This window comes from Lithobates pipiens, unplaced genomic scaffold, assembly GCF_037356315.1.
Source record: "Lithobates pipiens isolate NorthernLeopardFrog02 unplaced genomic scaffold, aLitPip1_a1.2 Scaffold_27, whole genome shotgun sequence".
Taxonomy (NCBI): domain Eukaryota; kingdom Metazoa; phylum Chordata; class Amphibia; order Anura; family Ranidae; genus Lithobates; species Lithobates pipiens.
In genome coordinates, this window is record NW_027507788.1 from 88,435,183 (window position 1) to 88,462,993 (window position 27,811).

At 42.2% G+C, this 27,811-nt stretch overlaps 1 protein-coding gene across 1 annotated transcript; it reads right to left on the reverse strand.

The window, feature by feature from the left end:
• Nucleotides 1-114: 114 nt before the first annotated feature.
• On the reverse strand, nucleotides 115-27,811 carry RCN3 (reticulocalbin 3). Its single transcript, XM_077457191.1, has 7 exons — nucleotides 27,727-27,811; nucleotides 24,848-25,090; nucleotides 13,799-13,992; nucleotides 5,750-5,925; nucleotides 5,359-5,419; nucleotides 3,165-3,364; nucleotides 115-1,198 (listed from the first exon to the last, which is right to left on the reverse strand). The coding sequence occupies exons 2-7, from the start codon at nucleotides 25,069-25,071 to the stop codon at nucleotides 1,091-1,093; spliced, it is 963 nt and encodes a 320-aa protein (XP_077313317.1). The 5' UTR covers nucleotides 25,072-25,090; nucleotides 27,727-27,811; the 3' UTR covers nucleotides 115-1,090.

The following is a 27,811-nucleotide window of genomic DNA, read 5'->3' on the forward strand; positions in this document are numbered from 1 at the left end:
AAAAACTACAATAAACCAAGTGAATTTTCTTAATTTAAAAAAAAAAAGTGGTTAGTTTTTCCAGAATTTCCCATTGTAGCCCACATTTGTATCTTTGACACCAACCAAGGAAAATTTGTATTTATACATTTTATTTCTTCAAATGGTTCACAATATTTTAAACATTTAGAATTGCAGAGGAGTGACAACTGACGATGGAAGTGCATTCTTATTTGGGTGGTTTAAAAACTCTTTGGTCATGGAAAGTATGCGTTTGTAAAAGCAAAATAATGGAAGTGTTCATCATAAAAAAACAGAAAAGTGACAAAATGAAATCATCATAAATTAATGTATTTGCAAGAATGTTTACTCACCAGAATTAAATTGGTTTATAAGATGATGCTGCAAGTTTGTCACTTTAAAGAAAAAGCCCAAGGACTGTCCTTAATTTGGGCATCAAAAAAAAAAAAAAAAAAATAAAAAAAAGTGGGTAGAACTTTAGCCAGGCTTTTAGAGTTGCAGGACCTTTGTTTTGGAAACACATGATCATGTGTGCATTGCAGTGCACTATTGTACAATAACTTGGACGTGACCTTCACAGTGAATGACACCCCAACCTATAGAAGAGGCGAGTTGCTGCAAAGCACTAGTAGGATCTCAAAAGCATAAGATACCACTTATTGTTTCAGGCCTTGCATGTCCATCCATAAGCTAAATATTCACTTTTCATGCACAGCTCACATTCCTAAGGACCAGTTATATAAAGGCATTTGTTTAACCAAATGCACAATACTATTGTGGTCAACGACTATAAATCATACAACACAACCTGCAACATCTAACAAGTTTTAAAGTGGTATTGACTGCTCTGTCCAATCCCAAACAAGTCTGTTAAAACAAATTATCTCAGATCACATACAATATAGTTGTAGGCTGAGCATCGGACAAGCCTTGTTATTGAGAATAAAAAAAAAAAAAAAAAAAAAAAAAAAAAAAAAAAGCACCCCTTGTCCTGAGGTACCTATTGGCACAATTGGAATCCAGTCTCTAAGGCATCAGCAATGTGCTGAGGCGGTGTAAGCCCATCCAGGAGTGAACAGACAGATGTTCATCAAAATTCATCATGCCGCCTTGTCAAGTCTTCACCGTAGTTAGTTGCTTGACTGCCAACAAACATGTTCCAGTTGTCCAAAATCTCTTTTTTGGTTAGTTTATCATCCTGAAAAGAAAACAAACCATTATAAAACAATAAAGACACAGAAGTTTATCTGGTTTGAGCCCAATGCCTTTAACAGGGAACCTGTCACTATAAAGGTTAAAACAAAGAAGCAATAGCTGTGAATAGAAGAGGCAAAAGACATCTCTGCAGTAGCCCGTGTGTTATAATGCTGCTCCTGAGCACTTCTTGCAGGTACAGCATGTAAGGGGGGGGGGCGCAAGTATTCTATATAACCAGAAGTGTGGAACAACTGCAGCAGGCAGGAAAATTAAATATTACCCAACTTTCCATTTCAGTGAAGCAGGTCGTTGAACCACGCTTACTGCCCCTACCCTTAAGCTGCAAGTGGGCTGGACAGGGTTGTACATTTGCTACAGCTGTGTCATTTTACTTTGTGGCAAGAATACCCCCCCTCCCTGTCACGTTCGGCATGCTGTAGCACTTGCAATTCATACAAGTGTATGGAGACGCACTGCAACTGTCCTGCCAATGCTTGCAATGCCTGCTGAGAGCTGAAAAGCAATCCACTAATTTTGTAAACCAGCCCTAAAAAGGAAACCTAAAATGTATTTGAACATATTTACCTTATTATGCTCAGCACACAAGCATGAAATATACTGTAAGAATATTTCTTGTTAACAGTTTCAGTCAGCAGGTGGTGAACTAAGATAGTTTTCAAACATTAAAGCGGAGTTCCACCCAAAAGTGGAACTTCCGCTTTAAGTACCCCTCGCCCCCCCCCCCCCCCCAACATGGCACAATTGTCATGTCTTTTTTTTGGGGGGGGGGGGGCAGCAAATACCTGGCTTTGAGAGGGGACTTCCTGTCCCACTTCCTCCCACCTGAGCGACCCCCTCCCTCCATGCAATCTTCTGGGATACGTCACAGGCCCAAGAACATTGCCTTGCCACTGACGGAGCGCAGCACGACTCGCGTATGCGCAGTGTGTGCCCGGCTGTGAAGCTGCAGCCTGTCACAGCCGGCTGCCCACACTTACACTGCCGTTACTGTGGAGAAGAGTGAGGCATCGGGTGGCCGCATCGCTGGACCCCTGGGACAGGTAACCGTCTGTTAAAAGTCAGCAGCTACACTTTTTGTAGCTTCTGACTTTTAATAAACTTAAAAACCAGTGTAACTCCTCTTTAAGGCCTGATTCACACCTATGCATTATAGTGCATTTTGCAGATTTGCACTACAGTCCATTTAAAATTGTTTCATATGGAACAGGTCCTCTAGTGCAAATCTGCAAAATGCAAAAAGCACTAAAAATGCATAGGTGTGAATCAGGCCTTACCAAGGAAAGCTTAACTGTTTTTCAGAGTGCACCATGTTGTAGGTCCTATTTCCAGCCCATTCACATCATACTAGTCTGTAGCAATGTTTAATACATTTGTGTTAATATGTATTATTTTAAAGCCAGCAGCAAATGAGATTTGCAGCTTAACCATATGCCGACCACCCACCGCAGTTGTACTGCGGCAACATGGCTCGGGGCTTTCACATTGGGGACACAACAGCGGCTGTTTTAGGATGCTTTGCAGGCGCTATTTTTAGCGCTGTAGTGCCTGCAAAGTGCCCCAGTGTGAAAGGGGTCTAAGGCTACAGTAGGATTGAAGTGGTGGGTGGAACAGTAGGCTTGTGCTGATGTCAGTGATGTTCTTGCCCTTGCCGCCCCCACCTTTTCACATGGCAATGGAAGGAGGGGAGGGGATGAAAGGTTTGGGGACAGTATTGGCATGGGTGGGTAGGCCAGGAAGGAGAAGCTGAAGGCACAGGGAGATATCACAGCCTGCAGCTCTATCCAGCATTTTCCTTTTCTGCAGCATTGACCAGCTGCTTCTGATACCAAGCTGACACGAGAAGTGATGCTACTGTCAGCAAGGAGGCAGGACAATGCTTATATGCAGTGCTACCCCCACTAAAGAAAAATAATTCTAAATTTCGATCTTCCAATAAAATTCATTACCCGGTCTTTATCGGACTCATAGATTAGATGTTTTGCCTCCAAGTCTGCATGATCGTATTCATGAGGATGGATCCAATGGGCGATCTCTGATCGGTCCAATTTGCCATCCTTATTCAAGTCACGATGCTCTGCAAATTGATGACGCTCTGACTTTACCCATTCTGGCTCAGGTTCGTCGTTTTCAGGAGTGTACATGTCCGCTGGGGGGAAACAAAGTAAATTGTAGTGGATGCAATTAGCATATTCAAATTTTTTTTTTTTTTTACAATATATGGAAAGTTCAGATGCACCAAACAAAGTAATGAGCCTAAAGGGGTCATTAACCAGTTGTGGGCATTGGGTGTGCTATATATGCCCAAAAGTACTTTGAAGTACACAAGACATGCCCCATTTACACTGCTACTCGCTGTAAATCTTGGTCTAAAGACAGCCAGGATCTTCCATGTAACAATGCAGCAGCTATCAGACATGCTGGTGTCCAAAAACAGACCTTCTGATAAGTGGTTAGAAAACGGCCAATTGAACCATGGTTTTACAGCCTATAGTGTGCAGCTGAGATGCTTTGTGGCAAAAAAAAAAAAAAAAAGAAAAAAAAAAAAGAAAAATGTAACCACATTCCCTTAATGATCCATTCAAATGAAATGGACTGCATTGCAACCATGATATAGGCACTTGGCTCGTGGATGTGGCACAGCATTTGCAAACAAAATCTCCATGTGGAGGAGCACACATGGGTGCCCAGGCATCTAGGGGTTAGGATGGTAAATGAAGAGGGCAATTGGTATGGTGGGGGGGAATTACAGGAACCAATGCCCGGCGTGTCAATCCTTGCAGCAGCTGAAAGTTGGAAAGAGGGAGAGGAGGAAAAAAAAACGGTATTTGCCCTCTGCTGCTCACATGATTCCTTTGCTGCCCAGGAATGGTACAGGTGCTACCCCTTTATCAGAGGCTCTGTCCAATTCCCCAGCAAGTGGCTGGAGATTTGGAAATGACCTCCCCCTCCGCTCGTCTTAGCACCCGAAGGTGGCTGCCTAAGCAGCATTATGCTGGCGCCGGCCCCAAGTGGATCTTCTATGCATGCTATTAGATTGTAAGCTCTTCTGAGCAGGGCCCTCTTAATTCTCTTGTATTCTAACTGTATTGTCTTCTTTTATATTGTGAACCGCTGGGTAAACTGTTGGTGCTATATAAATCCTGTATTATAATAATGCACCACTTTATTAGTTAATTTATGCCAGAACCTCCCTCAGGTGCACTGTACTGTAGGCTGTATATTAAGGAGCATTCTCTGCATGCTTGTACAAAGCTGTATGTGTCTGCACATATTTGTGTATTCAGTTTTGGGAGCACTCCTAGGAGGGCAACTATATTGCTATATACAGGGAGAAAATTTCAACCATGAAGTTCTGATTATTATTTTATGGCTGCAGCTGGAAGGGGGGGGGGGGGGGGGGCACGGCGCACAGATCGCTACAACATACATGTATGTATGTATGTATGTATGTATGTATGTATATATTTTACTTGGGTTGAGCATTACTTTAAGCCACTTTTTTAACGCCTTTATTGGAAACTGTAATTTAGTGTCATTTTAAATGGAAGAATTATAGACTAAAATTTACTCCATCTAGCAGTAGTGGTGTGTTTTTTGGGGGAATGTATATAAAAAAAATAAAAAAAAATAAAAAAAAAGTAAAACCATTTTTTGCAAGACAATGGGGTTTATTTACTAAAGGCAAATCCACTTTGCACTGCAAGTGCACTTGGAAGTGCAGTCCCTGTAGAGCTGAGGGGGACATGCAAGTAAAAAAATTAAAATAAATAAAAAAAACACTTTTGCTTGTACATGATTGGATGATAAAAATCAGAGCTTCCTCTCATTTCAGATCATCCCCTTAGATCTAAAGCAACTGCACTTTCAAGTGCACTTGTAGTGCAAAGTTGATTTGCATTTAGTAAATCAACCTCAATATCAAAGTCATAACCAACAAAATGTATTTATTGCTACAGTGTGAGATAATATTATGATCAGGGAGGCGTTCTGCTTGAGTTGCCAGTCCATCAATATGCAGAGAAGATGCACAGAGGAACTTCATATGTAATGTGAAATACATAAGACTAAGATTGATTGTAGATGAACCCCCCCTCAAAAGCTATAATAAAGATTGTCAGGCAAGGAAATGTTCCAACTTACCTATGTATTCATTAACATCTACTAACATATCTCCATTTTTATCTATGTCCTCAATGGTCTCCTGCAAAGTCAGAAAATATAGAGCATTAAGAAAGTCAAAGATTATGTCCAAGATCTTGGTTAGAATAGATTATTCTTACACTACGCCATGTAATTTCTCCAATGAATCCCAATTATTAAATCAAATCTATCAAGCAGAAATGCTGAGCTAGTTAGGCTGCAGGCCCTCACTAGCAGTGCAGCAATTGACAGAAAGTAGTCTCGTCATTGTAGAAGAGAATTTTAGAGTGCAGAAAAGAGATAACCGACTCTACTAATGTAAATGGATAAAGAATTTAAATGCGTGTTTACTTTTGGGAGCCTAAACAAGCCCTATCCACAAGGTACTCACTGTGATCACAATATCCTTCATGTAGTCAAACTCTTCCGGATGTAGGAATGCAGTGAATTCATCCCGGGTGGCAATCAGATCACCATCTTTATCCGCTTGCTTAAATCTGCGTTCATCCCGTTTCATCATATTTCTGTATCTTTCCTTGTCGGGGACATCGTAAAATGGTTCTTCATCTGACCAAACAAAACAAAAATTACCATCATGATTTAAAAAACAAAAAAATTGACAGGCTCGGTTCACACTGGTGAAAAAACACAGACATCGCATTTGATTCGCACCGCAATGCTGTGCAGATTACGTGTGAAGTCTGTGCGATGCAAATTCAGCCAAACTGAAGGGCTGAAGTTGCATCGCATTCGCACCAAGATGGCGCAGGACCTTTTTTGGTTCACACTGGAATTGGATTGCATGGGTGCTCACACCTATGGGATCCGATTCCTGTACGATTTGACAGTTTGCACTGCAACCTGGGAACCGATCTGGGGGTTTCATTAACTTTCTATTGACAGCAGCAGGGGTTCGGAGAGGGCAGTGTGAACCGCCTGCAAGTGACACACGATACAAGAACCCGCACAGGAATCATGCTGGTGCCCACATCACCCATATGTGAACCTAGCCAGAGTCAAGAACACAGTGCTGCGAATCAAATCCATGAGAACAATACTCAATGCTATCCCTTTAAGTTATTAGGTCTAGCTTATATCAACTCACAATACTATTTTAAATGCTGCATCCAATACTATTACTCCTTAACCTCCCTGGCGGTACGATTATTTCAGATTTTAGGTGCTGAAAGCGGTACCATTATTTTGCATGGAAATTTGGCGAAACTCTGTCCAAACAAGAGTTTAATAGACATCCCGGGTATGATACAATTTGAAATATGAAATCATAAATAGATGATAGAGATAATAATATATATATATATATATATATATATATATATATATATATATAACTATATTAATAATAAAATGTATTCAGTAATGTAATCAAATCAAAAACACTGAAATATGCCGAGTTGCAGAATTGTCGCTGTCATTACTTTTAGTGTTTGATGACGAATTTCCCCACAAATTACCATCGCTGAATTCTGCGAGTGATTCTAGTTTATTATCGCTGTTTTCTAGCTGTTCTATAACCACTTTTGATGTAAACAGACATTTTTTGGTTGCTATGGACAATCTCCAGTTTCCTGGCATAAAGAACAGTATTTATAATATAAAACTGCATGCAGGACACTGGACAATCCAATAGGGACAAAGGGGATGTGTAATTATTTGATACAGTACTGTAATCTGTAAGATTACATTATACTGCATCTATACTGTGTTTTTTATACTTTTGAATTTGGCGCCGAACTCCGTATCCCATGCGTCGCAATGCTCGCAGGGAACAGAGCTCTGCACTGTCACAGATCGAGCGAGACGTGTCGGCTCACTGATCACAGCAGGGAGAAAAAACGCTGGATCCAGGGGGTCAAGGTAAGTAATCCCTACATGGATTCGGCAATGCGATCCCAAGTCTGGCTCGGGAATACCACTTATGGTAATTAAATCTCACCCTGAGCCAGACTCGGGAATACCGCCAGGGAGGCTACAACATGCATATATTATATAAATGTAGTGACATACACTCAGCCACTTTATTATTATTAGGTACCAAGCAAGGTAAAAACTGCGCTAAGAGAGTTTAAATTAAATACAAAACATCAAAAAAGCTGCAAAACTCTTCTGTGAGATATAACACAGTCCCAAGTCATACATTCATATACAGAGTTGCACTAATTAAAGAATTATAAAGAAATATTTGAAACACCAGTGAAAAAAAATAAAAGTCCAAAAGTGATGAAAAAAAAGGCTGTTTAACCTGTTCCCGACCAACGCACGCTGATGTATGTTGGCAGAATGGCATGGACAGGCAAATAGGTGTACCTGTACGTCCCTTTAAATTTGCTGCCCTGCCATTGCGCCGCAGGTGGCGCGCTCTCATGCTGGTCGGGACCCCCGTGAGTCTGGTCGCCGGGTCCCGCGGACTCGATCGCCGCGGGCATGCCCGCGATCGTCTCACGGGGCGGCTGAACGGAGGGATGCCATTGTAAACAGCAGCTCCCCATTCTGCCTAGCAACTAGTGACGCTGATCTCTGCTCCATGTGATTGGAGCAGAGATCAGTGTTCACCAAGTTAAAGCCCAGCCCCCAACAGTTAGTAACACACCCCTAGGAACACTTAACCCCTACACTGCCACCCACTGGTTAACCCCTTCACTTCCAGTGTCATTTACACAGGAATCACTGAATTTATATAGCACTGATTGCTGTATAAATGACAATGGTCCAAAAAAATGTCCCATGTGTCCGCCATAATGTCGCAGTCACAATAAATAAAAAAAAATAATAATCGCTGATCGCCGCCATTACTAGTAAAAAAAAAAAATAAAATTATTAAAAATGCCATAAAACTATCCCCTATCTTGTAAACGCTATAACTTTTGCGCAAACCAATCAACCGCTTATTGCGATTTTTTTTACCAAATATATGTAGAAGAAAACGTATCGGCCTAAACTGAGGGAAAATTTTTTGGGGGATATTCATTATAACAAAAAGTAAAAAATAATGCGTTTTTCTCAAAATTGTTGCTCTATTTTTGTTTATAGCACAAAAAATAAAAACCGCAGGGGTGATCAAATGCCACCAAAAGAAAGCTCTATTTGTGGGAAAAAAAAGGACGTCAATTTTGTTCGGGAGCCACGTCGCATGACCACGCAATTGTCAGTTAAAGTGACGCAGTGCCGAATCACAAAAAGTGGTCTGGTCTTTGGCCAGCAAAATAGTTTGGGGCTGAAGTGGTTAACAGTATTCATCACCTTGTGGGGAGTGATCTTTTAACTACCACCTCCACCATATGCAGAGCGCTCGCTTACTAGCATGCACAGACCTCCCATCACAGAAGGTCAGGGACACTTGTGGAGCTAAACCCGGCCAGAGCCTTTAACCATACAAGGAACCTCTATGGGCATATGGACTCACCATCTGGGTGACGTTATTACAGGAGACCCCCAAAATGCAAAAGGCTCACCATAGTATTTGGCAACGTCACCACTATGGTGAGCCTTTTATATTTTGGGGATCTTCTGTGATATCACCCGGATGGTGGCTTCATATGCCCAAAGAGGTTCCTTGGATGGTTAAAGGCTCTGGCTGGGTTTAGAGCCACAAGTGTCAATGCCCGTCCGTGATAGGAGGTCTGTGCAAGCTGGTAAGCGAGTACTCCGCTTATGGTGGAGGTGATAGTTGAAGGATTACACACTACAAGGTGGTGGATGGTGCAAATACTGCTAAAGAACCTTTTTTTTCCAATCACGTTTTAGCTTTAATTTCATCACTGGTGTTTGAAATATTAATTTATAATTCTATTAGTGCAATGCTATATGAATGTATGACTTTATTAGGTAGACCTGTTTAATTGCTTGGTAACACAAATTGGCTGATGGAGAAGAAAGAATTTAAGTGACTTTGAACATTGCGTGGCTGTTGGTGCTAAATGGGCAGAAAAAATGTCGGATCTACTGGGATTTTCACACACAACCATCTCTAGGGTTTACAGAGAATGGCCCGAAAAAGAAAATATCCAGTGAGTGGCAGTTTTGTGAACAAAAATGCTTTGTTATGGTCCTGGAGTCCAGCAATGTCAGCACTGCAGCTGCTGTTACCACCAGGTAAGGGTGCCTGGCAATGTACTGCTTCATGCCGGGAACCCTACTGTGCATGCGCAAGGCCTCGCTTTCTCTCCTACTGATCTGGTGACAGGGAGAGGAAGAGGGAGCCCCGTGGTGATGTCACGGGCCACGGCCTGGACGTGGGAACAGCATACCTGTCCCCCCGGAAAAGGTGCCAATTGTGGTACTGAGGGGGAGAGGAGACAAATGAGTAGAAGTTCCACTTTTGGGTGGAACTCCACTTTAATGTCAGAGGAGAATGGGCAGACTGGCTCACAAGGCAACAGTAATGCAAATAAGCACTCGTTACGACCAAGGTATGCAGAATACCATCTCTGAACACACAACACATTGATCATTGAAGCAGGAGACCACACTGGGTGCCACTTCCGTCAGCTAAGAACAGGCAACCGAGGCTACACTTCACACAAGCTCAACAAAAGCAGACAGAAGATGGGAAAGCGTTGCCTGGTCTGAGGACTTTTGATTTCTGCTGTGACATTGAGATGGCAGGTTCAGAATTTGGTGTAAACTTCAAAGCATGGAACAACAGTTCAGGCTGGTGGTGTAATAGTGCGGGGGATATTTTCTTGGCATACTTTGGGCCTCTCCGTACCAATTGAGCATCGGTTAAACCCCACGGCCTACCTGAGTATTGTTGCTGACCATGTCCATCCCTTTATGGCTAGTGTACCCATCTTCTGATGGTACTTCCAGCAGGATAATGCACCATGTCACAAAGCTCAAATCATCTCACCACTGGTTCTTGAACATGACAATGAGGTCGTTGTACTCCAATGGCCTCAACAGTCACCAGATCTCAAGCCAATAGGGCACTTTTGGGATGTGGTGGAATGGGAGATTCGCAACATGTATGTGCAGCCAGCAAATCTGCAGCAACGGCATGATATTATCATGTCAATATGGACCAAAAGCTGAGGAATGTTTCCAAAACCTTGCTGAATTGATGCCACGAAGAATTAAGGCAATTCTGAAGGCAAAAAGGGGGTCCAACCCAGTGCTAGCAGGGTGTACCTAATACAAAGGCCAGTGAGTGTATATTAGGCCTGATTACAGATACATTTCCAGGAACAAAAGGCAGACATCCATGTGTCCCCTGCAGCACCAAGACCCAGCACTGTATCATGTGCAATTCAGCTGGTGGCAAGAAGTGGGAATGGCTTTCCTTTCCCTTTTCTTACAGGTATAGGGAAAGGATCAGCCCTGCCACACAGACGCTCCAATTACCATAGAGCTGGGGTAGCCCCTCCAGCTGTTGCAGAACTACAAGTCCCATCATGCCTCTGGGAGTAATTGCAACTGCCAGCCTTGCAACGCCTCATGGGAAATGTAGTTCCACAACAGCTGGAGGGCCCCCAGGTTGCCTATCCCTAACAGAGTAACTCTAAACAGATCAGCCCTCCTTATTGGGCTGCTCACTGCAATCTTGAGCATGGCCAGCATTAGAATATAAGTGACTTTTAACACCACAACTCTTAAACCTAACCTGAATCAGAAGTAAAGGATTGAAGATAAACATAGCATTGCATCCAACAATACCCATTTTGTATAAGAACCCCCACATCCCAGCCTGAGCTGTCAGACCCTGAATAATTTCCTATGCAATTACAGACAGTATTTGTATTCTCCCACTTTCCCCAGACCTGACATTTCTCGGGCCTGCTCTGGTATTAAACACTTTATTGTGGGATGGGAATGGACATCTTATAAACTCACACCTTGAAAGTTCAGACATCTGCAGAAGTTTTGAAGCCCAACTAAACTTTGAGTTTAAATCTGCCAAATACATTTCAGATTCATTAAACAAAATGTGTGCAAAGTCTAATGCCGTGTACACACAATTGGACTTTCCGGCGGACCGGAATCCATCAGACAAGTCAATCGTGTGTGGGCTCCAGCTGACTTTTTCCCCAAAAGTCAGACGGAACTAGAAATAAAACATGTTTCAAATCAATCCGACGGAATCAAGTCTGACGGACTAAAAATCGGGAAAACCAGTCGTCTGTGTGCTAGTCCGACCTACCAAATACGATGCAAGGGCAGCTATTGGCTACTGGCTTGTTTAGTCCCATTTACGCCATCGTGTTCAAAACGAACTGACTTTCGAATGGACTTAGTCCGGTCGTGTGTGGCCAAGTCCATTCGTTCAGAAAGTCCATCGGACCTTTGCCGAATGTCTGTTGGGAAGACAGTCGGACCTAGTCCGCTGAAAAGTCCGGTCGTGTGTACGCGGCATTACAGGTTTTAATTCTAAAAAGCAGCCACAGGTCAAGTAGAAAAGCCTGTCTTTTGCCAGCATGTAGTGCAGGGAGCGTTTGACATCTGCATAGAGACCACTGCTTCCATACAGCCAGAAAGGGTCCTTTTTTTTTTAACGCATGCTGGCAAAGGACAGTTTTCTAGTCAAGCTAAAGACTTGAACATCTTTTGTTTTAATGCACCTAAAATGTATTTATCTGAATTAAAGTGAAAGCTCAGTTGGGCTTTAAAGCCGATTTCCATGGTTAATGTCCCTTTAAATTCTAGATTGTAAGCTTTAACGAGCAGGGCCCTCCGATTCCTCCTGTATTGAAACTGTAATGTCTGCCCTCATATTGTAAAGCATTGGGCAAACTGTTGGCACTATATAAATCTTGTATAATAATAAATAGTTCAATTTGGGCCATCTTGGTACAAAGCTATCTGCTGCATTAACTACCGTAATTATCGGCTTATAACATGCACCCCAATTTAAAAGGGACGTTTCTGGAAAAAAAAATAAAAAAATATAAATACAAACACCTTTTAAATAAACCACTTTGAAGCAAAATAATGGTCAGTGAGGATCAATGCATCCTGATCTGTGCCCATCTGCAGCCTGATCTGCGCCCATCAATGCAGCTGCCCGATTAAGCCTCACCATCTCTCACAGGAAATCACTGAGCCGTCATCTCCTGTTTACTTGGCTCACAGTCAGCAGTCATGTACAAAGTCCCACCTCTGCCATCGGCATTGGACCAGCTACTGTGATTGACAGAACACTGGTCCAATGCCGGTGGCGGAGGCGGGACTGTGTGTGACATGAGAGCTGAGCAGAGAGGAGATGGCGGCTCAGGGAATTCCGGCGGCACTCGTCCCCCTTCTTCCCCTGTGAGGTACGCTGTTGGCAGATAACACGCACCCGTGATTTCCCCCCTATTTTCAGGGGGGAAAAAAAGTGCGTGTTATACGCCGATAAATATGGTATATGTAGACTCAGCTACATACATTATATAGTGCTGTGTACTGGCAGTTTGATAAGAACTTCCCATCTCACACCCAAAACAAAGTACCGCACAGCCTTTGGTGGAAACTTGCTCTAAATAATGAGTGTGACATCATCCGCCTGCATCTCCCCTGCAGCCAATCAGTGGAAGTTTTGCATTTGGTCATAGAAAAGGGCTTCCCCTTAATGGCTGAGCGGCACACAGCCCAACTATTTTGTTTTAACAGTGAGATGGAAAGTCCCCATCACACTGCCGAAACACAGCACTGTATATTGTAGATAGCCAAGGCTACATACAGTGCCAATTACCTAGTACCATGTTTATTTTCACTTTGTTCCTTAGACAAGATTACAATTCTAGAAAAGGTTTCAGCTCTGATGTCTCTATACGAGAACACTTCCTCTCCACCTTACAGTAGCCCAATAAGGGAATGAAAGCAAAAGCCTGGAATGAGACCCTTCACCAACTGCACCCAAAAGAGCCAAGGAAGCCAATGTGCAGACAGCATGGATGAATTTAGATGTACAATCTTGGAACTGGATCATGACGGGTTCCCTTGGAAATCCCAACTGGGTCAATAGGTATAGCTGCTGGAGACAATAGAAGTATTATATTGAACAAAGAACAGCCATAGCAGCGAGTTCTTTGCCTATATTAATAATTCTGCCATTTATGTGACCAAAATGTCCCTGGTTATCTCAGATATTAGAACAATATACATATTTATTTGGTACAATAACTGTAATGGCATAGTATAAATCTTGATCATGGTCACACTAAAGAGCATGCCTGAGAAAAGTAAGGGAACGATTGGGGGAAAAAAAAAAAAGGAGCAGAAGAATTACAAACATAATTTTAATATTGCAAGCAGCTTATAAGTCCAAGTGGAACAGCCAAGCAGGTTGTAAGAGCACTAGCTTGAGTGACAGTATTCATCCAATAGAGAAGCACAAGTCATGCAAATCAGTCTTCCCAATCATGGCTACTTGCTACAACCATCAATAAGCAAGGGCAGTTTTAAAGGCGAGAGAATGGCACAGGCATTGCTATCATTCCTTTACCTGCGGCATACCCATAGGTAGTATTCTTGTATTCTTCCCAACTGATCTTATCATCTTTGTTGTTGTCATAATCCCTCCAGTGCTTATTAACATTCTCATAGATATAACGGTTCTGGGCGTGTGCAATCCAATCCTTCAGCTCCTGGTTGGTAATAAAACCATCCTTGTCTCTGTCGATTTTATCAACTATCTTCCTGTTGAAGAAAGAAGGGTCGAATTAGAAAAAAAAAATAATATAGGAAATTAGTCTCACCTATTAGATGGGAGTAGGTGTGATTGTAGTACTCCTCCCAAGACACAGAGCTGTCCCGGTTCTTATCAACCATCGCCATTTGTTTAACTACATCTTCTGAGACAAAGCGCGCATGCACAAACTTAATCCACGCCAGGAGTTCAGCCGCTGTGACATAGGTATCATTATTGCTGTCAATCTTATCAAACATTTTCCTGCAATGGACCAAAACTGCATTGAATAAAGTTGAACAGAATCTCAGAGACTGTACTTCTAAAAAAGAAATTAAAGTTATACGTCTGCTTTGTAAAAAGCAACAATTAGCTAGAGACTACTGGAAGGTGGTCAACATTCACACTGACAATACTCTCAAGCCACCATGGTCTGCCACTTTAGCCTGAAGAAAAAATAAATAAAAAAATCTGGTGTTTACAGGTATGGGGCATAGGCAACACTCCTGTCTCCCACAATGCAGTGCTTAGTTCCTGAGCAACCAACTGCAGAATAGTCACCTTTGGTTAGGTCTAGAAATATGCAAATACTGACTTTCAGAATGTATTCATTTGCATAGCCTTTTAGGGGCTGCAGTTGCAGGATGGGGGTATGTAGGTATGTAGGTAATTCTATTGGCTTCTAGGCTGTATGACTTTTTCCAGAGCTTTGCAGTGGTGTGAATTGACTTCGTAAGAAAACAAGGCAATTATCTTGTCTTTGCTTTGGGGCAGTGCCACACAAGGTTGCACAGCACATACCAAAGCTGTGTGTGAACAGACCCTTATGCTGCGTACACGCGATCGGAAAAAGCTCTGATGGTTTTCCCGACGGAATTCCGCTCAAGCTGTCTTGCATAAACACGGTGACACCAAGTTCCGACTGTCTAGAACTCGGTGACGTACAACACGTGTGACGGGACTAGAAAAGGAAGTTCAATACACAGTAGCCAATAGCTTCCATCTCGTTGTTGAATCTGAGCATGCGTGAGTTTTTGCGTGTCGGAATTGCATATACACAAATGCATTTTCGCATTGGAACTTTTTCCGACCGAAAAACGTAGAACATGCTCTCAATCTTTTGCTGGCCGAGATTCCGCCAGCAAAAAACAGATGGAGCATACACAGTCGCATTTTTCGACCAAAAGCTCTCATCGGTCTTTTGCTGGCCGAATTTCCGATCGTGTGTATGGGGCATACGATCTAGATAGGCTGGTAAGGCATTAGTACTACTTTCAGGTTGTCATTCGTGTCTGTGACCACACTAAGAAATTCACTCTAAAGCCAGCCATACCTGGATTGAAATTTGTCTGGTTAAGCAGGGACCGTACAAAATTCGATACATATATGGCCACTGTGGTTAAACAGAAGTCGATCTGTTAATTAATTTCTGTTCAACCACCCTGTTGGAAAATTTGCACTCGATCGGTACTGCAGGCTATAAATTGCAGCGCTGATCAGTGTATTCTGATTGTTGGAATGTCTCCCCGCTGTCAAAGACATGGTAGGAAGGGTTCCTCCATCTGTCCCGCTGGTTGAACGAAAAGAACAGACTCATCGGTGGCCCGTTTAACTGTCCTTAATACCAATGCGATCTTGAAAAGAGAGCGGGATAAAGCCAAAATTTTGATTAGCCGTAGAGGGGAAATCTTCTAACTGGGACACTAGCTATCCTGCAAACCCTGTAAGACAGGACTTCTCTAACTTCCTGAAGAGCCTACAGGACAGGATGTGAAGGGAAATCTTGACTTTAGATTTACTTCAGATAGATCTTAGTTAAAGATATACCTTAGATCATAGGTTGTCAACTTACAAGGTGTAGAAGGCCTCAACTGTAACTCCTGACAATTCCAAATGGGCACACATAATGTTCAGTATATGACAGAAGACTATTAGAGCGTCCAAACATAGAGGAGATGGATCAGACTGCAGACATGTAACAAGGGTGGGTTGTTGGAGCCTGAAGGCACACAACAAGAGACAGACTGGGGACAGGCTACATGGGACTACTAGAGACCAAAGTTATTATAGCCCCTTTACAAAAGGAAGGTTTCCCTCTCTGGCTGCTGGAGCTTAGAAGGGGCTGCACAACAAGTACCAAAAGGGGGCTACATGTGGCCCTCAGGCTGCAGATTGGGTACCAGGGCTTTAGAAAAGGAAGTTTGGGGTTTTTATGTACTTTATACTCTGGCTGACAAAAATCAAAGCATACAATTGAAGGAAGCACTTAATATGAATTAATAATCCTTATGAGCTTGGCTGCCTCTTTCTACTAACATCCTTACAAGGACAGGAGCTCCCTTCACTTGTGCCAAGGAATATTTGCTGACAGATGACTGTGGCTGAGCAGTATTCTGTGTCCACATCTGTCTTGAACAAAATAAAAATCCAAATTAGACGCTGAACAGTTAGACCCCTTTCACACCGAGGGCGTTTTGCAGGCGCTATAGCGTTAGAAATAGTGCCTGCAATCCGCCCTCAAACTGCTTCTCCTTTGTCTCCAGGGTGAAAACCCCAAGGGCGTTCACACTGGAGCGTTGTGCTGGCAGGACGTCAGGAAAAGTCCTGCCAGCAGCTTCTTTGGAGCAGTGAAGGAGCGGTGTGTTTACTGCTTCTCCCCATTGAAATCAATGGTGCAGCGCTGTATTACCGCTGGCAAAACGCCACTGTTGTGGGCGGTTTTAACCCTTTCCTCGGCCACTAGCGCGGGGGGGGGGGGGGTAAAAGCGCCAGAGCCCTAAATGCGCTGCAAATCCGACAGTAAAACGCTGCTAAAAATAGCGGCGTTTTACCGCCGACGCGATAGGCTCAGCGGTGTGAAAGAGGTCTTAATATCAGATTCTTTCAAGGAGCCAATTTCACCTGATTTCTACTGAATTGGCTAAAATTCAGTCTATGGGTGGCCCTACAATACCCAACTCAAAAGTTGAGTTTCCAATAAACTTGAACAGAAAATTCTGATGAACAGCACCTGCATCCAGAGTATTCTGACAGCCATCAAAGCCAGCTGTCGAAATACTATAGCTGGCACTACAGATTTTCCCATCCACACCATTTAGTTAGGATAGGGGAATCACATGGTTTCTTTGGTTCAGAAAAAAAGTCTACCTAAAAGCAGAACTAAATACTACCATAATTTATGGTCAAGGAAGCAGTCATCTTAGCCTTGATTTGCTCTGATGTTGCCATGGTGCAATCAGACATTTGTTTGACAGTTCAGTTGATATTAGCTTCGACTTAAACGTCTATGGCCAGCTCTAGGAGGTTAAATTCCTTGCCAGAAGCTGTCAGCTTATCCCTGGCTATTTCCGGCTTCTTGATTAGTCGGTAGCAGAATGATGTCATCCCATGCATGCGCACAGAAGTCCATCATTCCAGCACAGCCAGGGCGAGCCAGGAAACCATGCCAAGGTGCACAGCTCAGTGTGTATTCAATAGGAGGCTACGAGCAGGGAGGAGTTTGGTATTGCAGAAGAAACACTGCATGCCTGTTCTGCAATAAAGAGCTGTCCTGCTTGCACTTTATTAGTTACCTTTAAAAATCAGAACCAAAGCCTCCCATTCTTTTTAGCCAAGAAAGCTGCCATCTTTGCCTCGGTTTGATTTGCAACTGCCATTATGTTACAGCCGTTTGTTGATTTGACAGTTTGCTTGAAAGCACAAGCAATTAAGACAGCATTCCGGGTACGCAACAGTTTTTAAAAACCATTACATTGAGTTTAGTTCGGCTTTAAACATACATCTCTTTATTGACCGTTAAAAATGAAAATGATGTAATACTAAGGAAATTAGAATTTGGACACCTGTCTGAAAAAAAAATGGCAAACTCTCAACTGACATCTTTACAGGCAAATAAGGATAAAACAGGAAATTGAATCAGGGAAAGAATAAAAAGAGAATCATTGGAAAGAGCCCCTTTTATTGCCAATGAGTACCGTTCATTTCTGTGCAACTTCAAAGTAGTCCCTACATTACTTTGGTCTGACTTTGATGCAACTTGAGGTCCATAGACCTCAAGATTACATAGGCATTGCTTCAAATCGCGTCAAAGTCACGCAACGTTTAGGTCGTATCAGTGTCAAAAGGTGCCCAAGTTGTAACAAATTAAATTTATATGGCAATAATGACTAATGCCCCGTACACACAATCGGACTTTCTGACAACAAAACCGTGGATTTTTGTTCGAAGGGTGTTGGCTCAAACTTGTTTTGCATACACATATGTTGGCCAACAATTATGAACATTGTGACGTACAAGACGCTAGTTTTACCAAGTGCCAACTTGAGACCAAGCGCGTATTTGATGCCAAGCATGCATGGACTTTTGTGCACACGATTGGAAAGTCCAAACATTTGTTGGCGCAAAATTTGAGAACCTGCTAGCCAACATTTGTTGGTGGAAAGTCCAACAACAAATGTTCGATTGAGCATACACACGGTCAGACATTCTACCGACAAGCTCACATCCAACATTTGTTAGAAAATCAGATCGTGTGTATGCAGCATAAGAGTCCATTCACTCCAATATAAATTACAATGTAGCAGATGGTGTGTGGTGCGGTGCAGCTGGACCAGCACAGTATTGATGAATAGATCCTGCACATTGCCCGGTTCCCTCTCTTTTTTTGTAACTCCTGGTTTAATGAAAGTTTTCTTGCATCATAAAGTTTTATTTTCTGGAATGCTGTGACCTGTGCTATGCTGGAAAAGAGTACCGACTGCAGTACTTTTTTTTCCAGTGCACATCACCTGCATGCCACCACAATGCAGTGGTGTGAACTGGCCACACTGGAGATAAGGCATTTTGTCTCTTCTTGCAGTGGACCAGTTCAGAATAGCTGCCCAATGCAGTCCCACCTGGTGTAAATGGACCATCAAACATTCTCAAAAAAGCTAACAGTACATGCTGGGACCTGACAGCATGGTAGTACTGCAGCTGAGAATCCATGAGTTGTCTCCTTGTTCTCAGACTTAAAGGGCAAGCTCATGCTAAACATACCGTATATAAGTTACAGTTCGAATCTGTTGGGTTTAATCCTATCTACTTATAACTCTTGGCAATTGTGGATGCAAGGAGTATAACTTTGTCAGGAAGGTCTTACCCCATGGAGTGCCTACCTAATGTGAGATTCATCAAATTAAGATGATCAACATCCACCCATAGCTGAATTGTCAGTTTTGGGTGGAGCCATTTTGTATTTCATGTAAAATGAAAGGTAGAACTGCATTTTAGATCCAATTACTGTAAATTTAAGAGTTCAGATGACACAAGTGTAAGTGTCTTTGCTACATTTAAACATGTGACCATTTCTCATACATCTCAGAGGGGTTGAATGTGATCTCAACACAGCAGTTCCTGGCTGTTTATATCACTCTACCTACTGGATTTTTTAAACGCATTTTATAATGATATTATTATGGACAGTACAACTGGATGAGCAATTGCTCCACTCATGCAAAGGTAGCTTGGAAGTGGACAAAAACAATCTCGCCATTTGAGTATTCACTTTATGGACTTCGCATATTATACTTTTATCTTAGTTTTCACCATTTGAGGTTTATTTCTATAATTTATGGACACCATGTTTTAGATTTTTAGTTCAATTTTGGATTTTGATAAATTTTTCACTTGCTGCTATGATTTGCACAGGATTCTATCACATGACTTGAATGTTAATGTATGTCATTTTTTGATTTCATAGTTTTAGGATTATGTGGGTAGCGCAATTCTAATTTTTTCTAATGGGATGACCCGTTCACAAGGTGTCACACATACAGAAAATCACTTCTCGGTGGGCTGGGTCTTTAAAGCCTGCAGCTATATTGCTATACTGACCCCCCTCAATGTAGTCATTATGGTCAACTCAGCCACTTGTGATTAGAACACCAAATTCTGCAATCCACTACTATCAAATAGAGGAGATTAGAAAGCCAATTATTCAATAAATGTATGCAAACCATTGTGATCACCGGGAATCTTAAAATCACACGGCATATGCAGAAAAAATAAGAGCAATTTTTCCAAAGCGTAGCTGGGATGGTTTCCTATTAAAGTACTTCCTATTCATCCCCCCCCCCCCCCCCTTCTTCCCTTAAAGGAGAAAAAAAAATAAAAATCTGGAGAGTGCCACGTTAGCAGTCTGGAATGTTCCCCCGACTCCCCCCAGGCTTTGTATAGGGTGGGAAATGCAGGCTGTACCTCCTCTGAAGGCAGTCTTACACTTCTGTGCTGACATCAATCACTGAACTCGTATATGCTTCCAGAGACCACACTAGTACGAGACCTCGCTTCACCCAGTAGACTTTCTGCATCTGTTAGCAACGACATACATATACATATACATATACATATACATATACATATACATATATATATATATATATATATATATATATATATATATATATATATATATACATATATATACATATATACATATATACATACACACACACACACACACACACACACACAATTAAACCAAACTGTATTTGCATATTCCATCATCTTTTACACAATTGTAACTCAATTAAAAAAATAAAAAATAAAAAAAAAAGGTGCCATATTCCAACCAAATTGGCCTTAGTGTATGTCTGTACACTAGTGGCAGGGGTTCCATGTATTCTGTAAAGCTGGCCATACACTGATCGAAATTTGGCCAGTTTAGCAAGGCCCGGATGAATTTCAATCAGTATATGGCCATCCTTGCTTGAAAGAAGTTTGTTGGACTTCTGTCAAGAGGACATGCTCAAAAACTTTTGTTGATCAGCAGCTGAAGTCGCTCGCTGATCAGTGTGTTCAGACAGCAGCAAGCCCCGCTGTCAGAATGCAATGGCCAAGCAGGGGAAGTTCCTTCATTCACCTAGTTTGTGTGACTGGAGGTCCCTTCAATAGAAGTTGATGAAATGATTGGTTTCTGTCAAGGGACTACCAATTTTTTTCTTTCTATCATAATTCGGTTGGTGCAATCAGTGTATGGCCACTTAGGGCTCTGCAGATTTTGTCATCTCTCCATAATTGACATAGAGAAGAATTTCACTTTCCCCTCTTTTTTCTATCACCTTCTTACCCACTAAGGACAGTTTTCCTCAAGTCACATACTTAGAGGCTTGCCTGGTTACGACATCTAATTCTACATCCAGTCCCTCTGGTTGTTGGTGGTCCGCGGTGGAACGCACGCCAGGATAACACTATACGCAGAGCGGATTCTCCACATATTGAGAACGCAAACAGTCCCAGTGCCGGACAGAGGCACTAATCAATGTAAGCAGCCATTTGGCATGCGTTTTATTTATTTTATCTTAATAAACTGCATTACACCATTACGTTTCTTCTTTGCATCCTCTGTATTCAACATTTCGGCTGTCCAGGTTGGTGGAGAGGAGGTGGCTATCCCTTACATGGCCCATTCTGGGCATGGCAGCAAGTGATATCCTTGCATAGGCTCATTTTCACCTTTTTCTAACCATTAAGGTCAACAACTTCGGGTAAGGAGACATCCACTCCAGAGCACATTTGGGTGTACAGCACTAGCGGTGGAGGTGGTCCATATACACAGTGGAAGCAACACTTTATATATGTTTATGAGCATCTGGGGACAGAATTTGCACAGTGTAATCTTCTGATGTTTGAAAATTTTATATTCAGGACTTGCAAGCACTCAGGACTGCACTTTTTATGAAGTACTGTATATACATACAATTGTATATCAAATCACGTTGTAGGATTTGGGTGATTTTATTTCAAATTTGCTAATATCTATGCATTGTTTTTTGGTTTAGGCATCATATTTATTCATACACAGTGGTATTCATATGGTTAATTAGCACCCCTCACTCCAAATATTGAATTCACATACTTGCTTGCCCAGTGAAATCGAATGCACCGCTGCCACATGCCAGGTTCCATGCCACTATCTTCTTCTCAGATTTTAGTGGGAGTCTGGCTGTCTGTTCTGGGCTCAGGCAGTCGGCTCCCAATAAAGTGTGCAGGTTTGCCCTCTGGCCGCTGTGTAGCTCTGTGTAGCTCTGCTCCTACATCCTCTTGGGATATGACCCGATAGCCCAGGGAGCAGGGACATGTCATGGTCACCAAGATGAGAATGGCAGTGGGGAAGGCAGGAATGGATTAACATTTTTTAATAATCTGCTTTAAAACTTGTGGAGGGAAGAGGATTGCAGGAAGGAAAATACATTTTAGAGTAAAGGTCTGCTTAAAAGTGGAAGTGAACTCCGAAAGCTGTACCCAAAAAATGGCAGGCAGACTGAAAGGAACTAGTATTGCCTGTTGTCATCCACACCATCTTACACTACAGATATACAGCTATGAGGCTGTATGTACAGCAGTGCCTAGGCACACTCACATACCAGGAAGTGCACAGCTATTGCACAGGAAGGATACAGTACATTTTTCAGTGCATTGCTTCAGTACAACTAACCTTTCTAAATGTTCCCTATAGCATAGAAAATCTTCACCTTCTGAGTTCACTTTAATGAAACCAAGACTGCTTTTATAATGATGAAAGCTCTGGTCGGCACACCAGATCAAAGACAGAGAGATAGAACTCAACATTGCATGCTGGAAATTTAGTTCCACGTCTGGAATGCATTTAGAGGGCCAAAGCTGATCAGCTTGAGTAATAAGCTCAGGTTCATACTTCTTCTACAAGACTCATTTTAAAATGATAAGAGCAATCTACAGTAACCTATTATGACCAATCAGAATTAGCTGGCCACTGGTCTGACCTCAGGAACAAAAAAAACAAAAAAAAACAAAAAAAAAAAAAACACACGTACTCATTGGCTGCTTTGGGTTATTGTATGTACATAGAGGCTTTCTGCACTCCTTTAACAAGCATGTGTCAGCCATATGCATGCAGAGAGTGGGATGAGGTGGCAATCACAGACCATCTCAGCTTGACAACAGAGATCATGCTAAAAATCACAAAATCTGCTAAAATACACAGATGTATGCTACAACACAACACTACAGGTGATGAACAAAGTTTAAAGAAGAATTCAGTTACATTGGTCCACCTTGGACCAATGCAACTATGCATATACCAGCTTTTGATGAAGGCCTAAGTCAAACTGAATCAGCATTTTGGATGATGTTATTGCTGTAATGCTCAAATAAATATTTTCTATGGAGAAGCTGTTGAATTTCCAGCCTGTACTTTCTATGCATATATTATACTTGGGGGATCTTTCCAGAAGCGTGGTAGGCATCTCCACTAGCTTTTAAGTCACGTGCTGAACAGCTTTTTTTACTGAAGGAGGTCACCAGTTTGGCTTGTTTGCCACTCAAAGAATGCTTTGCATGTCCTCAAAGAATTGCAAAGCACTCACTGATTGGATGAAGTCGAGAGCGCAAACATCACTGCCATGCGTCTACAGCCTCATTCTGTAGTTTGTTTTGATGTTTTCCCACAGGCGGTGGTCTCAGCAGGGGCATTGATAGTTCCAAAAAAACTAAGCACCTGAACGAGCACAACATACAGGGATATACAATGTATTACTAACATATAAATCACATGCATTAGGTTGGACTTGATGGACTTATGTCTTTTTTTCAACCTCACCTACTATGTAAGCTTTATATAGAAGTAAGACCCTGAGCCTATCACTTAAGCATTTGTGATCAGATGTGGCCTTCTAAATGCATTCCAGACATGGAACTAAATTCCCAGCATACACTGCTATATTAATGTCTCTTTCATATGGTGCACCGACCAGTTTTATCATTATAAAAGCAGCTGTGGCATACTTAAAGTGAAACTGAACTTAGGTGAAGATTTGCTTTGTTACAGGAAATATTTACAAAGTTGTACGGAAGCAGTGTCCTGAAAAATGTACCATTTGTCTGGAATCCTTACTAAAAAATAGCAAGGCACTTCCTGATATGGAGTGTGCCTAGGCAGTCTTCTACCTACAGCCTCATAGCTGTATATCTTTAGTGCGAGATCTAAGACACTGCTATACATGATATACAGAGTGCCATAACCATCAGTGAAGACAATACAAGAATTTGGAACTGATTACAGTCACTTACAGCACACTGCTCTTTAGCAGTACATTCGACAACTTGACGAATGTCCTTGGAAAGTACTTTAAAAAGAGTTTGCTTTTAACTTTCCAGCCAATGAATCTCTGCAATAAAGAGGTTACCTTGTGTCTTCGGCTTTAATGTATCATGAACCTGTCAGTATCCACAAAGGCATTAAAAAACACCACTTGGATTTGTGGGGCTGCTTCACGTAATGTTGCTGTCTGCAGAATGACGTTTAGGGGTGTGTCCATGACACCCAGGCTTCTGAGGAAGGAGCTGGGTGTCATACAGCCTGAAGTTCCTTGCTGGCCAAGGTCTGCATTGGATATTTACACTGTTGTGGAGCACTTTGTTCTAAGGCTTGTGTGGGTGGGTATTCCTGTCAAACAGGGATTTTACATTTGAACACAACCCTGCTAAAACGCATGCATTTAAAATGCAAGAGGCTTTGTTTGACCTACTTCGCCTACAAAAATCATAACCAAAAGGGACATGCAGAGTCCATAGAAATGAATCACAAAGCAGGCCAAATGCACCCTCAGAACTGTTATACACACTGAACTACTGAAGAAAATGAGAATCATCCGTAGAAACGCACAATAAACACAGGCCAATAGCGCCCAACTACATGAGCCCTAAAGGCAATGCAAATTATGACAGGTTAATTTTGATAGTAATCATGTGTAAATAGCGCGTGTCTACTACTCATCAGGAAAATGATGCTGGAAAATATTTTGAAATGCCCTCAACTGTATAGCGGGTTAAATGTAATTTCCTTACCCCAGTCTCTCTTTGCTCTCCTCTGGGGTCAGCTGGTCGAAGGTCTTAGCATCCTCCTTGCCCAGGAAGGCTTCATGGTCATACTGAAAGTCCTTGCTGTCATCGTGCTTGTGGTCACTTAAATCTTTACCGTGGTGGATACGATCTTTTTTCTCCTGAGTTGGCACACAAGTCACTAACCATGAACAAAGAGTCACAGCAAAGAGTACGCTTAAGATCTTCATCCTTCCAGCAGAGGCAGACCTACAACAAATCACCGTTTACTCCATTAGGAGTTAGCACAACTGAACTGGAAACTGACCGCTAATCTTATCTGAGAGTATACTTTGTGCAACAAAGTTACAACTCTAAAGAGTTCAAGCGAACACCAGTTACAAATCTGAACCGGAAAAAAAGGAAGGAGGTCACCCACACTCAAGGATGAGCGCCCAAGATTTAATGTGAAGACCGCATATTGCTACATAAGTCAGAGGCAACATTTTAAGGCCTCGCAGGGTCCCCTCAGAAAGGGGACCTTGTAAACCCCTGACCTGAGCAACACCATTTTTCATGATAAATCTTGGAAACACATCCTTGAGTGCTGGTGACTTCCTTCTCTTTTGGTTTTGCATAGCACCGTCTGCTGCAGTCCTTACAAGCTCCACTTAAATGATAAAGGCCCAGCATTGTCAGTAATGTGCAGTTCCACCCAAGGCCAACTTTGGACCCTCTACAGGTCTGTTAAAGGCAGATACTTACTTGCAAAGTTATTAATTACCAAAGTTCAGGTGAACATCAGTTTCAAACCTGACCTAGAAAAGGAGGAAGGAGGTCACCGGCATTCAAGGACCAGTGTGCAAGATTTATTTTGTAGAACACATAATGTCGCAAGGGTCAAGATGCCAATGTTTTGGATCCTTGCAGAATCCCCCTCCTCGGGGCAACTCAGTGACGCAAGGAAGGAGACCCTGCAAGCCTCTGAAACGCTGCCATCTTGACCTATGTGATGCTACACATTTTTCACAATAAATCTTGCAAACACATACTTGAGTACTGGTGACCATCCTTCCCTTGATTTTGGTTTTCATGGTGCCATCCGTTACAGTCCCAACAAGTACCACATTATGTTATAGGTCCAGCATCATCAAAAATGTGCAGCTCTCCTGGAAACCGATCTCTGACTTTCTGTAGATCTGATCAGAGAAGATACTTACCTGTAACAAGGTAACAACTATTCCATATCAGGAGAACATCAGTTTCAAACCTGAACCAGAAATGGAAGGAGTCACCAGAACTCAAGGATGAAAGTCCCAAGATTTATTATATCACAGGAGTCAAGATACCAACTTTTCAAGGACTCACAGGGTCCCCTTTATCAGGGCAACCCTGTGGCTCAAGGAAGGGGAATCTACAAGCCTTGAAACATTGACATCTTGACCTATGGGACAATACAGGGTCTATTCATGTTCACATATATTCTCTGTTGTGGAACCATCCAGGTGCATACATTTTTAATGGGAGCAATGGATTCTCCACCAGTGAATGTTTGTGAAAATCATATGCTCTGCTTTATCAATAGACCCTGTAATGTAACATAAGTCAACATGTCAAGGGTTGCACAGGGTCCCCTTCCTGAGGTCACTGGGTAGTCCTGAGGAAGGGAGCCCCCAAAACATTGGCATCTTGACCCATTAATGCTGTCAATCTTGAGTGCCATCTTTGAGTGCCAGGAACCTCCTTTCATTGTGTTTTGGTGGTGTGATCTATTGCAGTCCCCACTGACACCACCATATGATACGATAAAGGTCTACTAACAATATGCAGCTTCACAAAAGACCTGCTTTGAATCTGAATTAGACTCAACTCTAGAGGGAACTACAAATCCCAACCTACTTTCGTACCTTTGTTTTGAGCTTTTCCAAACCGGCTAACAGTTTTATGGTGGCCATAAATGCTTTGATAACTGACAGATCTCTTTCCATCTCCCTTCATAGAAATCAGCAATTTGAAATGGAAACTCATTTGATCGATACAACACACACACACACACACACAGTGAGGTGGATTTTCATTGATAGTTGGAAGATATGATCAGTCACATCTTTGGTTTCCATCATGCAATCTAACCGATCGTATTCCGATTCGATTTATAACTGACCCATCTCTTTGCTGCCGATTGATTTCATTGTCTGGGGTGGAAAATTATCTGTTTGATCATATTTAATCTACACTGATTGGAAGGGAATTTATGACTTTGATAGTTTGCAGAGTTGATGATTTTGACTTAATCGCACATTGACCAGATAATAAAACCAAAGCATGCGGCCACCATCAGATGGACCATGCCATTACATTTTCTCAGACTTTACATAAATATAAAACATCAACCATACTTATCATCAAGCCTTCCAAACATAAATATGCCACGTCGTGTTTTTGCAGCTGACACCCCCAGATAATTCATCTTTAGGGGCGATGATGGGTCAGATCTACCAGCTATGGTCAGTAGATAAGGGTGACCACACGGTGTATAGATCATGTGCCTTGTCACTGTATGCATTCAGCTCTATACACCAGCTGAACTCTGGTGGTCGATCGATCCATCCAACCTTCATCTAATGTCTATGGCCAGATTTATAATCAGAAATTGATTTCCCAGCAAACGTCCATGGAATGCTAGGTCAAAAAGCCAGCAATTCCAATAGCAAAAACTACCCAGATCCCACATCCCACTCCCCATCTATATTCTACAACAATGGAACTTTCAGTAAGTTTGACAAATGTTACAAAACTCCCAACATTGCATCTACAGCCATTTCCCTTCAGGGAGCAACTCTGATCTCTATGTACACTACTCTACACAGCAGCCTGCCACGCATTGCATCCCCCCCATCACTTACCCAGATATCACACTCCAAACTCCTAACTCAGGATCAGAACTTTGTATATAGCGTACGGTCCCTTTAAATGCTTGGTCTCGGTTGG